This window comes from Periplaneta americana, chromosome 3 (assembly GCF_040183065.1).
Source record: "Periplaneta americana isolate PAMFEO1 chromosome 3, P.americana_PAMFEO1_priV1, whole genome shotgun sequence".
In the NCBI taxonomy this organism is placed as follows: domain Eukaryota; kingdom Metazoa; phylum Arthropoda; class Insecta; order Blattodea; family Blattidae; genus Periplaneta; species Periplaneta americana.
This window is the reverse complement of record NC_091119.1, coordinates 183634483-183648316: the sequence shown is the minus strand read 5'-3', so window position 1 is coordinate 183648316 and position 13834 is coordinate 183634483. Positions and strand designations below refer to the sequence as shown.

The 13834-nt window shown below is 36.1% G+C and overlaps 1 protein-coding gene across 4 annotated transcripts in view; it reads right to left on the bottom strand.

The window, feature by feature from the left end:
* Positions 1-13834, bottom strand: part of LOC138696906 (S1 RNA-binding domain-containing protein 1) — a 51664-nt gene that overhangs the window by 24976 nt on the left and 12854 nt on the right. For all 4 annotated transcript variants that reach the window (XR_011331486.1, XR_011331487.1, XM_069822382.1 and 1 more), the window contains exons 5-7: positions 11243-11360; positions 6689-6924; positions 2924-3116 (exon numbers count right to left, since the gene is read on the bottom strand). Coding sequence is in view for 2 of the 4 variants with exons in the window: in XM_069822382.1 (XP_069678483.1) it covers positions 2924-3116; positions 6689-6924; positions 11243-11360 (547 nt within the window). In the remaining 2 variants the exon portion in view is untranslated. The remainder of the gene's footprint in view (positions 1-2923; positions 3117-6688; positions 6925-11242; positions 11361-13834) is intronic.

Genomic DNA, 13834 nt, shown 5'->3' with positions numbered 1-13834 from the left:
GATGACCTATAAATCATGAAAAAATGTCCTAAAAACAATGCATTTATGACCTAAAAATCTTTCAAAAATGCCCTTAAAAATTGATCTTACATAATTGGCTTAGTAGAAAAAGAGGTTTTGTACTAAATATTTAGACTAGTAATTAAATTAAATTTTACATAATTTTTTCTAAGTAATACACTTTAATTAATTATTTTACCTGATGTAGTTTCCGTGTATGACTGTTCACCTCTGCATCGATATGTGGACGTGAGGTCAGCAGTCAGCTGGTCGGTCTTGGCCCTTCATGGGCTGTAGCGCCATGGATTTACTTTACTTTTAGTTTCCATGTAGTCTACCACAAGGCCACTCTTATCCGGAATTAGCAGGTATAGAGGAGTCTATATTGAAGGGGTGGTTGAGCTGATCCAATACATGGGGTGTACTATGTTAAAATGGCAATATTTGTGTAGAAAAGCAATTAAAATATCATACGAAATCATGGGTACTAATGGACAAAATATGTAAAGAAAATATCAAAGGAAATAAACATTATTTTACATTAATAATGGGGATTTATGGCCAAAATTAATGAAAATGACTAAAAAAAAAGACCGAATAAAACAAAAGATGTTCTTATGAGTTGAAACAGGCAAAAAATGCAAAAAAAATGCTCTAACAAATATGTCTTAAAACAGTCAGTTTATCACATAACATATAAATACTAAAGCAGCAATGTTTCTGGCTTACTAGAAAAAAGATGCAATTTCATCAAAATCCTAGTCCTAACAATTACTCTACAGCGGATCCCATCACATATTGGACTAATGGGAAATTATCAAGAGACTTCCTAGCCAAGGAAGGTACTGCGATAATCCAAAAACCAACACAACCCATGACAAAGAGAAAAGACTAAAAGACCTGAAAAAAAAAAGAATTAAACAAAAGAAGACAAAAGCGAAATCAAGAACTATTACTTAACCAAGCTCAGAATAGGATGGACTGGCAGCACTACTATAGCGAGTGCAATGATGTCTTATTACTCAGCTAGATGGATGACTGACCTGTTTTGTACTAGTTCTCAGTGAAGCCGCGAATGCTGCCATGTTGCACAGCAAAAAATATATCATCACGTAACAATACTATACAGTCAATGATGTCGTGGAGTATTAACACTTTATTAGAGGCAACTGACATGATGCCAATATTATTAAGTTATAATTTTCTTTCCTAATGTTTTTATTACAAATACTAGCTGGAAACACCTGGCATTGCCCGATTTTTCATTTTTGCTTCTATTTTTAATTAAACTGGTTGTTAGACTTTTTGGGAATCTCGGAAACTCAACTATGGACAACTTCGTTCATAAAGATGAATCTTTACATAGCATCACTTACATGAATTAATTAATGCCTACCAGGGTTAACTCAATTTAAAACAGCCGTAGACCAGGCACCGAGAAGAAAACATTGCATCATGAGCCTTGAGTTTAACTGTTTTTTAATTTAATTATATGTACATATATTTTTATTTTTGTTTATTTATTTAACCTGGTGCAGTTAAGGCCACTAGACCATCTTTTCTACATCACCAAAAATAAAATAAAATAATAGAAAAAATCAAATATAAACATAGTAAAACCAGCGAAAATATTGTGACAGCCACATTGAGACTCGATCACACGTCTCGCAAGAGGGCAGGTCGCGCGGGAGTCGACACGGGCTCCAAGGAGCACTGGGGGGGGGGGGGCAGTGAGCGGTGTGGAGAGGAGAGGAGGCGACACACTGTTCAGCAGCAGAGAGGGGGGAGTAATGCGCCTGCAACTGAGGGAAGAAATCTAGAGAAATCGAGAGGTGCTATCTTCTTGGCATCTTTAGATTGATCGCGAAATCGTACTCTCTGAAAACTATGGTTTGGTTATAAAATACGACACGCGAGTGAACTTGAGCTGTTGTTGTTGTAGTCGGACAGCAAAACAGCCAGTCTTGTGTAGCAGTGAAGCCAGCTTCGAGACCGAAGTTCGACTTGAGTGTGTCTGCAGCTGTGTGAGTCCTGAGTCCGAGTGCAGTGGACCGCAGTTGGGGGACCTGAGTTCGAAGTTCAGTGGACTGTCTCTGAAGGTCTGGAGTTCGAGATACTGTGAACTCGAGTGACTGAGCTAGAAGAACTAGCCAAGGCAACGAACTGTGAACTGAGAACTGACAGTTCTGTGTTGTAAATAGTGCTTTGTGAACATTAGTTACGATTAGCGGTACATTGTTGTTCTCAATAATCCAAGTAAATTGTCATTGTCGTCTGTGGAGTGCAATAACGAATACTGTGTTACTGTGTGGAGTGGAAATCCCATTGTTGACGGGAGTGTTTACATTCAATTATAGAAAGTGATTATTGTTGTTTTGAATTAAAGTTACAATATATGCAAGCTACAGTCACACGAACTTTAAATGAATTAGCATTGTTTGGAAGTTAAAAAACACAAACACACACACACACACACACAAAAATCATCTGTGACAGCCATGCAGTTATAAACAACGACCGTCTCCTCCAGTCAATACAGAATACTTGATGCAGGAAAACAAGGGAAACAAGGTCTTACAGGATTGTCCTGGGAAACAAGAGGATTAACAGCTTAGATGAATTATAATCAGTCATTGGAAAGCAACAACCACATTTCTGTCCTTAACAGTCACCAGGGGTAAAGAGAAAAGAAGAAATTCTTCTTTCAAAATGCTCTTTAAGTCTTACACATACTGCATACAAGCAAGGACAATTTATAATTTTTTTTTTCATAACAGTCATATCCTCGTTTAGTCAAGACAAAGGAAGTAAGAATGGCAGAATATTTACAAGACTCAAAATGTTCGTGAAAAATATGTGTAATAGATGCTCAATAACAGATAACTATAATTAATCTGATTGTTTCTTCCATGCTCGTACTAACCTGATGTGGCTTTATATATTTCACAGGCATAGAAAATTTAAAATAGTTTTCAAATTTACTTTCAACATCAACTTTATCCTTGTGGTGATCTTTGCTACTCCCCGCTTCCTTCTTTACATTCTTCGCATTGTTCTTTGGCTCCTTTGTGGCACGTGCCTTCGTTGTTTCTATGTATGTCTTTGCATCCTCTTTCCTGCAATGAAACCGCAGTTAAAAGTGAATGCCTTCTGTTACAGTGATTTGATATGAATTCATCCTAACATGCAATCACTCAATTGAGTGATGACCATGCTGACTCTTCAAGAGGGTTGCACAATCAATACACAAAACACTGATTCCAGCTTCGACTCAGATTCATTCAAAAAAAGATCAATTTGTATTAATAATGGTAATTCTACTCTAATGATAAATGATGTCATAGAACTTTTCATCATCATTACATAAATCAAGACACTCACAAGGAAAACTTATGCTATGCAAGTTGAGTTGCATGATTATTCATATGGTGGTGTGTGGAGATGGACAATAGAGGCTACTTTCTTTAGGAAAACCTATATTTAAGAGTAAAATATATATATATATATATATATATATATATATATACAGGGACATCATTTTATTTTTACTAATATTTTTAATATTAACCTGGCTATACCTCTGGATCAATGCCATTTGCTACCCCCTTCCACGACTGGAGTTCGATGATACTGGCATAATATACAAACAAATCACTTTACTAGGTATAGGAGGGAAGAAAAGTAGTTCATCCATTTACGTAAACTAGGAAATATCGCGCTTTTGAGTTTGATAATTTTCATTAGATTTTTGTTTAATCAAAATACAGTACAGTATTAACAATGAGTGTTTTTACTCACGAACTGAGCTGTCCATTTGGACGTATTCATTATGCAGTGTATATTATACTGTTTACAGTACATTAGCGTATGATGTAGAGAATGAAGTGAAATTGAAAAATAATCATAATATGGATATTTAAACACATTTTTTAAAATGGTGGCCGTTCATTTCGGTACAGGCTTCAGTTCGAATGTGCATATTATCGCATTATAGACTATTGTACCTAATCCCAATTACCAGTTTCGTTCTTCGTACTAGTAACTCATGTTGAAATAATTCTGTATCTACTCTACAAAAGAGTACCTTATGTACTGTAAATTCAATCTTCACTTCTGCCTGATCCGAAAAGATAAAATTACTCAGACATGCTATCTACTGTCTGTCCAAGTGATTTTGTCGCAGGGTCGTAGAAAGGGAGGAAATCACGTGACAGTTAATTACTTAACGAGGGCCTTTTATTTAAGTTATTTTAAACAGTTGTATAATATTACGTAGACATCCAATTCCTAACAGAAATTAATGTTTTCAGAAAAGAACAAAGACAGCCCAGTCACTAGCCGAGCAGAAGTGGGTGAGGGAAACCGGGATGCGACGTAGGCAAACGGACGACAGTACCTGTGCGAAAATGATTCAATATTGAAAGCTCTTTCGTCACTGGAAAACGCGAACATATTTTTGTAACGTACTGTTTACTATGACCGTAAGGCTACTATGACTGTATATACGGTCTTGGATCTGTGTGGAGTACGGTTGAACTTCATTAGTAGAAGGGGTGGGAGTGAAGTACATTCAAAAACTCAGGTATAATAAAAATTGAAGTAAAAATAAAATGATGTCCCTGTATATATATATATATATATATATATATATATATATATATTGATTGATGCAAATGTTCATAGCGTTTTTTCACTGTGGCAAAAGTTTTTATTTGAGATGAATAGAAGACAGAAATTAATCAGTAATTGATTATCCTACATTAGCTACGACTCTGTGTCAATGCTGGGGTAGTGTTTTCGATTTCACGTCTGAAGAAATCTGCTGGTTTAGAGTTAAAGAAGTCGTCAAGTCAAGTTTGTAAACCATCTTCGTCATCAAAATTCGTTATCCTTTGAAAATTGTTCGATAAAGAACGAAAAACGTGGAAATCTAAGGCGCAAGATATAGGGGATGGAATCACCTCCCCAACCAAACTCCTGGATATGCTTTCATCATGTCAGCGGAGTGTGGACGTGCATTATCGTATTCCAACAGCAGTCTTGATGCAGTCTTCCTGGTCGTTTTTCTTCAATTCTGGTCGCAATACGTTTGACTTGTTGGCAATCTATACTAATAATAAATCTGTAGCCGAAATTTTTCTGGTAATTTTCGATTTTCCAAAAATAATTGGTCCTAACATATATACTTAACCGCCCTGAAACCCAAAATCGCTCTTTTGAAATTTTTGTTTGTATGTCTGTCTGTCATCTGTATGTTTGTTACCTTTTCACGCGATAATGGCTGAACGGATTTCGATGAAAATTTGAATATCAATTAAGTTCGTTGTAACTTAGATTTTAGGCTATATGGCATCCAAAATACATTATTTAAAAGGGGGTTATAAGAGAGCCTGAATTAAATAAATCAAAATATCTCGCTTAGTATTGATTTTTTGTGAAAAATGTTACATAACAAAAGTTTCTTTAAAAATAATTTGCGATAAGTTTTATTCCTTGAAAAATTTTGATAGGACTGATATTTAATGAGATAAATAAGTTTTAAGGACTGACAATATTCCCTGAGGACGGAACAGGCCTGAAGGCCTAAACCTGAAAGATGATGATGATGATGATGAAGAATAAGTTTTAAAATTAAAATAACTGCCATCTAAGGCCGTGTAATGAATTAAAAAACAAATGACTTCGTCTATAAGGGGCCTTGGACAGCAACAATCGAAAGCTATGAAAGATAGCCTACAGAGAATGTTTCTGTGTTTGTATGAAGTAATATCGGAAGCTAAATTAACCGATTTGTATAATTAATTATTATTTCACCATTGGAAAGTGTAGTTTCTCTAGATGGACATAATGCTATAATGTTATTACAGTAACTTCTGATATAATATAATATGTAATATTATATAATATAAGTTATTTGAAGGGTTCAGAACCATAGTGGGCCAAGCGCCATTTACTGAATACGTAGAAAACAAAGGTTAAAATTAAGTTATTACCATAATTCAATGGAAACCTATAACAAGTAAAGTAAAATATACACATTAAATCTAAATGATGTCAATCTTCATTAAACTATGGTTGCATGTAATAAAAATTAAGAAACATGTTAAAGGAATTGTCATTGCACCAAATGAGTGTCTCTGGACACTCGCATGATCGCATTTTAATTATTTGGATGCAATTTAAATTAAGTAACATATTAAACGATTTATCCCTCTATCAAACACGAATGTTCCCTGGATCAAATGTCCTATTTTAATTATGTAATTAATTTATATTTATTTCTAACGGGTGCAGCGGAGCGCACTGGTATGGCTAGTAAATAATAAATGGTTACATTCCTGGGAAGCAATATGTAGAACACGATTCCTTCTTTATTCCACCAGACGCATAACATCTTCTGTGAATACTTTTGTATGGAGTGTTGTGTACTGAGATGACAGAACCATTTTCTTGCAGTGTTTTCTCTGATGGCATTCTCCCTGTACATGGCACACCTCTGCTGCCTTTGCTCCTCTATTAAACTTAAACAAAAGAATATGTCGGAAGTGTTCGTTTTTAAACATGACACTCCACCTGCTTCGTTGCTAAAGCCCAGCATTACATAACAACAACAACAACAGTTATCTTTCAGAAGCACTTCAAAAACATGTGAAACTGGAACTTCACGATAAACAAATATTTTACTTACATTCTATGAAGGAAATCTAGGACACCTCTATCCTTGCTGATCACATCTGCAATAATATGCTGCAGCCCTAACTCGACTTCTTTAACAGATTGTAGGCCCTTCTTCTCTGGATTCACAAGCTGCTCTATATATACAATCCGTGATCCAGTGAGTATTGCATTTGCAGCATCTTCCAATCCCAATTGACGAGCTCTTTCGGCCAAAGTATTCTTGCTGCCAGGTTTGAAGGGACTGTACTGAGGTACAAAAGAAACATAAGAAGAATTACAATTTAAAATTTACGTAGATAATAGCAACTTGTTGAAAATGAATGCCTACTGTCCATCTCAGTGGTTATATTGCATCCCGGTTTCCCCCACGAGTTTCTGCTGGTCCCTCTGTAGAGGCTAGTGGCTGAAATGTGAAGGCTCTTTCCTGAAAATATTTGCTGTACAGAAATGGGAGGCTACATAACATTACACAACTGTTTAAGATAATTTTAAAAAAAGGGCTCCGTTAAGTAACTGTCATGTGATTCCCCCCGTTTCGATGACCTTGCAACATAACCACTCAGACAGACAGTACTTCTACATCAGTTCATTCTTGTATAACAATTTATGGACTGAAAATTTACATGGCTTATTCAGAAAATACCATCCAAGAAGCAAAAGACATGATAGACAGAATCAATAAATATAAAATGAGGACAAGAATTTACCTCCCAACTCATGGAGGAGTAACAGCTGGCATTTTTTTACCATGAAACAAGCGGGTCCAGGTTCAAATCCTGGTTGGGACAAGTTACCTGGTTGGGTTTTTTTCCATGGTTTTCCCCATTAACCAATTGAAACAGAACTGCTGGGTAACTTTCAGCGTTAGACCTTGGACTCATTCTTTAAATTCAACTTCATCTATCATCAATTCAATTTAATTCAATTCAATTTATTTGGCCATTAGACATACAGTTTTAGGCTTCGTCAGAATACGTTGAAAAACATATAAATACATTTTTAAAAAACACTAATAAAAGAAACAGTAAAATTTAAATAATACAATGAAAACATGAAATAATTTGAAACTTTTAAATTGAAGAAAACTAACTAAATTGCAATTAAACTTATTTATTAAAATACAATTTCATACAAATTTGTGTTGAAAAACTCAGCAACAGAATAAAAAGGCTTATTTAATAACCAATTGTAAAATCTAGTTTTGAAGCTATTGATTGGTAATTTATAATATTGACTTGAGAGCTTATTATATAATTTCATCCCCATAATTAAAAAGTTTGTGTTGCTCTTGTGTAATCTACAATATGGAATATTAATTTGTTCACTATTTCTAATTTCATGATCATGTATATTGGCCACTAATGAGTAATTGTCGATATTTTGTCGAGTGTAAAGTACTAGATCATATATATATACAAATTTATGATTGTTAAAATCCGTGATTGTCTGAAAAGTGGCCGACAATGTTCCAGTTAGTTTGATTTACATAAAATTCTAATGGCTTTCTTTTGTAAAATCAAGACGCTTCAATTTAGGGCTGCAAGACAACAAACACCTTTAAGAACAGCTTACAAGATAACCTTATTAGCATTTCACTCCAATCATACTGATTTAAAATATTACAGACTACACTGTTGCTTTTTTTCTTTAGACATCATCCTGATTGTGCTGCATTTTCAAAATTGTCTCATAATAATCTCTTTCTATTATCTAATATAATTTGAAATATATTAACATCCTATGTATTTTAGTTTAATTCTGCTACACAGTTTATTTCAGTGTTTAATTAATAGTTCATAGTATTTTGTTGTTTAATTCGTAAGTAACTCTTGTATACATGTAACTCTCATCTAAATCAAATTGTTGAATTCTTTGTAAGTTCATGCATATGTATATACACTTTTTGCTGGTTGTGTGGAAGAGAAGGCCTTACAGCCTTAACTCTGCCAGCTAAAATAAATCATTATTATTATTATTATTATTATTATTATTATTATTATTATTATTATTATTATTATTATTATTATAATTTTGGTTCCATTTCCCCAGAAAATTAGGGCATATCGGATTATCGACTGAAAGAAAGAAAAGTAGGCACATCTTAAATAATTTTGAGAAACGCAAGTCATTAATTTCTTTAACAAATAGTTTCAGGTTGACTGAAAATGCGGCAGGATTTCATACTGTGATTTATATACAGATAGCATTGATCTGAGGAGGCTGCAGAACTCTCAGGACAGAAGAGCGTCTGTTGCGGACTCCATCAGACTGGGGGTGTTGTGTGGCTGAATTGATAGCCGGAACCAAGTAGTGAACCACAGTACCTACAGTAATGCGATCTTCAGGTCAATATAGGATGCAGCAGGATGTAATAACGTGATCTGCGGACAGATAGCCTCAGAATTCTCAGAGGGACAAGGGGCGACCACATAGACTACATCAGATCTGGGTTTGCAGCTGAATTGATAGATGGCAAAAAACAGTGACTCTTGAATGCAATCCTGAGGATTTCAACAATCAACCCTATAATAAGGAAGTCGGCACAATAAGTTTCTCACTGTAGTGCAAACCTTCTGCCTCTCATCAGTAGGCGTAAAAAAAACTCCTTACTCGTAATTTTACCCAAGAGTCAAATGGGACATATCCTAGTCTTAATGAAGAAGATTCGGTCTAATCATGAAACTTAATGAGCTTATGACGAAACAATTCAAAAAAACTGCGCAAGCAGATCTCAACAGCACATAGACAAACATAAAAAAAAAGCTTCCCACACTAACTGTATGTACGTGAAAAATCATTGGAATTTTTTATTTATATATATATATATATATATATTTTTTTTTTTTTAAACTAATAGCAGATACTTGATACTCGACGGTTTGTCAATCACCTCTATGAAGCCAGTTGTGCAGACCACCCATTTTCAAAAAACTTTTTCTTTGTGTACCACGTGCAATGAGGTCTGAGGTATCATGTATATTATTATTATTGGGTTATTTTACAACGCTTTATCAACATCTTAGGTTATTTAGCGTCTGAATGAGATGAAGGTGATAATGCCGGTGAAATGAGTCCGGGGTCCAGCACCGAAAGTTACCCAGCATTTGCTCGTATTGGGTTGAGGGAAAACCCCGGAAAAAACCTCAACCAGGTAACTTGCCCCGACCGGGATTCGAACCCGGGCCACCTGGTTTCGCGGCCAGACGCGCTGACCATTACTCCACAGGTGTGGACAAAGAGGTATCATGTAAGAGGGAAAATTTCACTGAAATAAAAGCAAGTCAATGTGTTTCAATTATTTTATTTCTGTTTTAGCATACTGCTTTGCATAATACAGTAGTTGTACATATCAGCCAGAACCCCCATCAGAGGATAAAGTATTTGTTATAAATACAAATACTTTATCCTCTGATGGAGGTTCTGGCTGATATGTACAACTACTCTATTATTATTATTATTAGGCAGTACATCTCACTTGACGCTATGTGTCAGAGGAAGAACAATTGTTTGTATCCATCTGAAGTCTGATTAGTGTAATATGTAGCTAATCGGCGATGTATGCAATGGAGGGGAGAGGAGCTGACCACCCTATCCCATTATCTCCTTTTTTTAATTTTTTTTAGTAGGTTATTTTACGATGCTTTATCAACATCTTAGGTTATTCAGCATCTGAATGAGATGAAGGTGATAATGCCGGTGAAATGAGTCCGGGATCCAGCACCGAAAGTTACCCAGCGTTTGCTCATATTGGGTTGAGGGAAAACCCCGGAAAAAACCTCAACCAGGTAACTTGTCCCGACCGGGAATCGAACCCAGGGCACCTGGTTTCGCGACCAGACCCGCTAGCCGTTACTCCACAGGTGTGGACCCCATTATCTCCTGGCCTAGATGCCTCATAAGTGGTGTCTTCTTGGTATCACTTGTGAGGTTGAGACCTATCTTCAGACAGTTGACTAAACAACAAATTCAGACGTTTGAGATGGGAGGGCATGTAGCGTATATGGGTGAACCTATAAATGCATATAGAGTGTTAGTTGGAAGATTTTTATTTTTTTTTATTTTAGTTATTTAACGACGCTGTATCAACTACTAGGTTATTTAGCGTCGATGAGATTGATGATAGCGAGATGATATTTGGCGAGATGAGGCCGAGGATTCGCCAGAGATTACCTTGTATTCACATTACGGTTGGGGAAAACCTCGGAAAAAACCCAACCAGGTAATCAGCCCAAGCGGGGATCGAACCCGCGCCCTAACGCAACTTCAGACCGGCAGGCAAGCGCCTTAACCGACTGAGCCACGCCGGTGGCTGTTGGAAGATCTGAGAGGAAAAGACTTTGGGGAGGTCAAGGCGTAAATGGGAGGATAATATTAAAATAGATTTGAAGGAGGTGGGATATGATGGTAGGGACTGGATTGATCTTGCTCAGGATAGGGACCGATGGCGGGCTTATGTGAGGACAGCAATGAACCTCCAGATTCCTTAAAAGCCATTTGTAAGTAAGTAAATATGTAGTCTGAAGAATTTTCTATAATAAATTATATGAATGTATGATTTTCTTACAATATGGTCCAGTTCATTTAAACTTCGAGCACCTCGGATACAACGTTCCAGATACGGTGTCAGCTTTCCTAGTTTTGCTATGTTTTTCATCACAGTAGCAGCCTTTGCTTTAATAGATCTATAACAAGAAAGCAGTTCTATATTACAAGCATAATCAAATTTCATGTCATAATTACTCTTACAACAGTTCATAGTCCCTTTCCTTCCTCTAAAGAACAAAAAAAGTTCAACCTACTGCTTTATATACAGAGTAGCCCAAAAAAAATGTGTACACTGTTTGTTCATCAATAACTTTGGAATAAATTGAGATAAAATTCTTATTTTCGGAGAAATTGTAGCTTAATGATGTTAGTTGGCAATGATCAGATGAGAGTGAAGGTGTAGTGTGAAAACAAAATGGCAGATGCAAGATTGTCGTTTGAACAATGGAAGGCAATTTGGAGATGGTATTTTGAGTTTGAAAACATTAGCAAGGTACAGCGACAATGGTGGAATGAGTTTCAAACAATACTGCCAACACGTCTAACAATTGCACGTATTTGGCACAAATCCAGAGCCAGTCGTACTGTTAATGATGTGCATAAAGGAAGTTTCGGGCAACCTATAACAGCAACAACTGCAGCTACCTCTGCAGCAATAACAATTTACACGTTCACCACAGAAGTCTGTGAAACAATTTGCACGTGAAACTGGAGTCAGTTGATCAAGTGTACAGTGAATTTTGAAGACTACAAAGTGGAAAGTGTACATTTCAAGACTGCTGCATGCAATGAATGAGGACGATCCTGATCGACGAATTGAGTACTGTGAGTGGTTTGAAAACATGGGGAGTTTGCAGGGAACATTGTCTGGTCTGACGAGGTACAATTCAAACTGAATGGTACCGGCACAACTGCATGTACTGGACTCCCGAAAATCCGCATATCCATCAGAACAAAGTCGTCAATTTATCGAGACTTATGTGTGATATGGTTTGTCCTCCGGGTTTGATTGGGGCATTCTTCTTGAAGGCACAGTTACCGCACCGGTATATCTCGATATGCTTCAGACAACAATTGTACCTGCCGTCCTAGAGCTGTATGGAGACGAGAGATTTTATCTGCAACAAGATGGAGCCCCAGCCCACTACCATCGAAATGACAGAGCATATCTGAAACTCTACCCGGACGAAGGATAGGTCGAAGAGGTGCTGTCGAGTAGCCAGCATGATCTCCAGACCTAACACCAATTTCTACCTATGGGGACCCTAAAGGATGTTGTTTATCGGGAAATGCCAGCCACTGGATGCACGAGAACAAATCGAAATTTAACGTCATGTGCAGCTATCACACTAGGCATGGTACAGAACTTAGTTCGTGGAGCAGTTTGGTGGCATCAACAGTGTTTGGATGCTGTTGGTGGCCACTTCGAACACATACAATTTCTCCAAAAAACGAGAATTTTATCTCAATTTGTTCCAAAGTTATTGATGAACAAACAGTGTATACATTTTTTTTGGGCTATTCTTATTCTCAGTCACTCAAACAATACTTTTCTTGTAAGAGTGTGAGGAAAGATACAAATTCTCTGCAAATCAGTAATCTTCTACAGGACATCTTTTTAACGAACCGCAAAAACTACTGTAATAAGTATGTACGACCTCAACAATAATAAATTCAATAGCAAAAATACAAATTTTCAAGACAACTTGCCCTCTATAAAAAAATTAATTTAACTTATGCAAGAATGTATTTTTTTGTCATTACAAATATTACGTCATTACAATAAAAAAAATACACTGTACAACAGCACTGCATCCCAGAAAATGCACATTCCTTGCATTACAAAAAAAAAGTTGGTACTGATATGGAATTATGGCACTGGCTGAAATATGGATCAAGACCATAGAATCAAACAGCCTTTACTCTGAAGACTAAATATAATCCTTAAGGTACGGTCACACGTCGCTACTTTTGCAGCACAAAAAACTGCGCAACTCTAGTACTGCGATGTATAAACAACGGTGCAACCCAAAAAGTAGCAGCTGCCGAACCTACTGCCCACTACTTTTTCATGCTGCATGCAGCTTAGAAGTAGCGACGTGTGAACAGGGTTCTCAGGGTTGTAGCCGCAGTATTTTTGATATCGTTTTTGTTGAAACTTTTGCTGCGACCAGTGTTTCCACCCAAATGTGCCAATGATACTTTTATTGTTTGGATATATTTTAATGTTAGATGTGATGAAAATGAATTATTTGTAACAGTTATTAAATGCACAACATAGTCTGAGTATATTTGCTGACGATATAATTCAATTTTTTTAATTTTCCGTAGAGTAGTTTCAAACAGAAGGGTTCCCAACATTGATTTCGTGAATATGCTGTTGGTTATCATTTAAGTATATAGGCGTTTTTAAAAGCTTTATAGTAAAAATAATGCCAATTTCTGAGTACTAGTTAGGACAGAAAAGCAAATAATATATATATATATATATATATATATATATATATATATATATATATATATATATATATATTTTAATCCAATGCCACCAGGTTGTCTTTTCGACATTTCTGGTCTTCTCTCCTGGCCGTGGCTTAATTGTAACCCACTT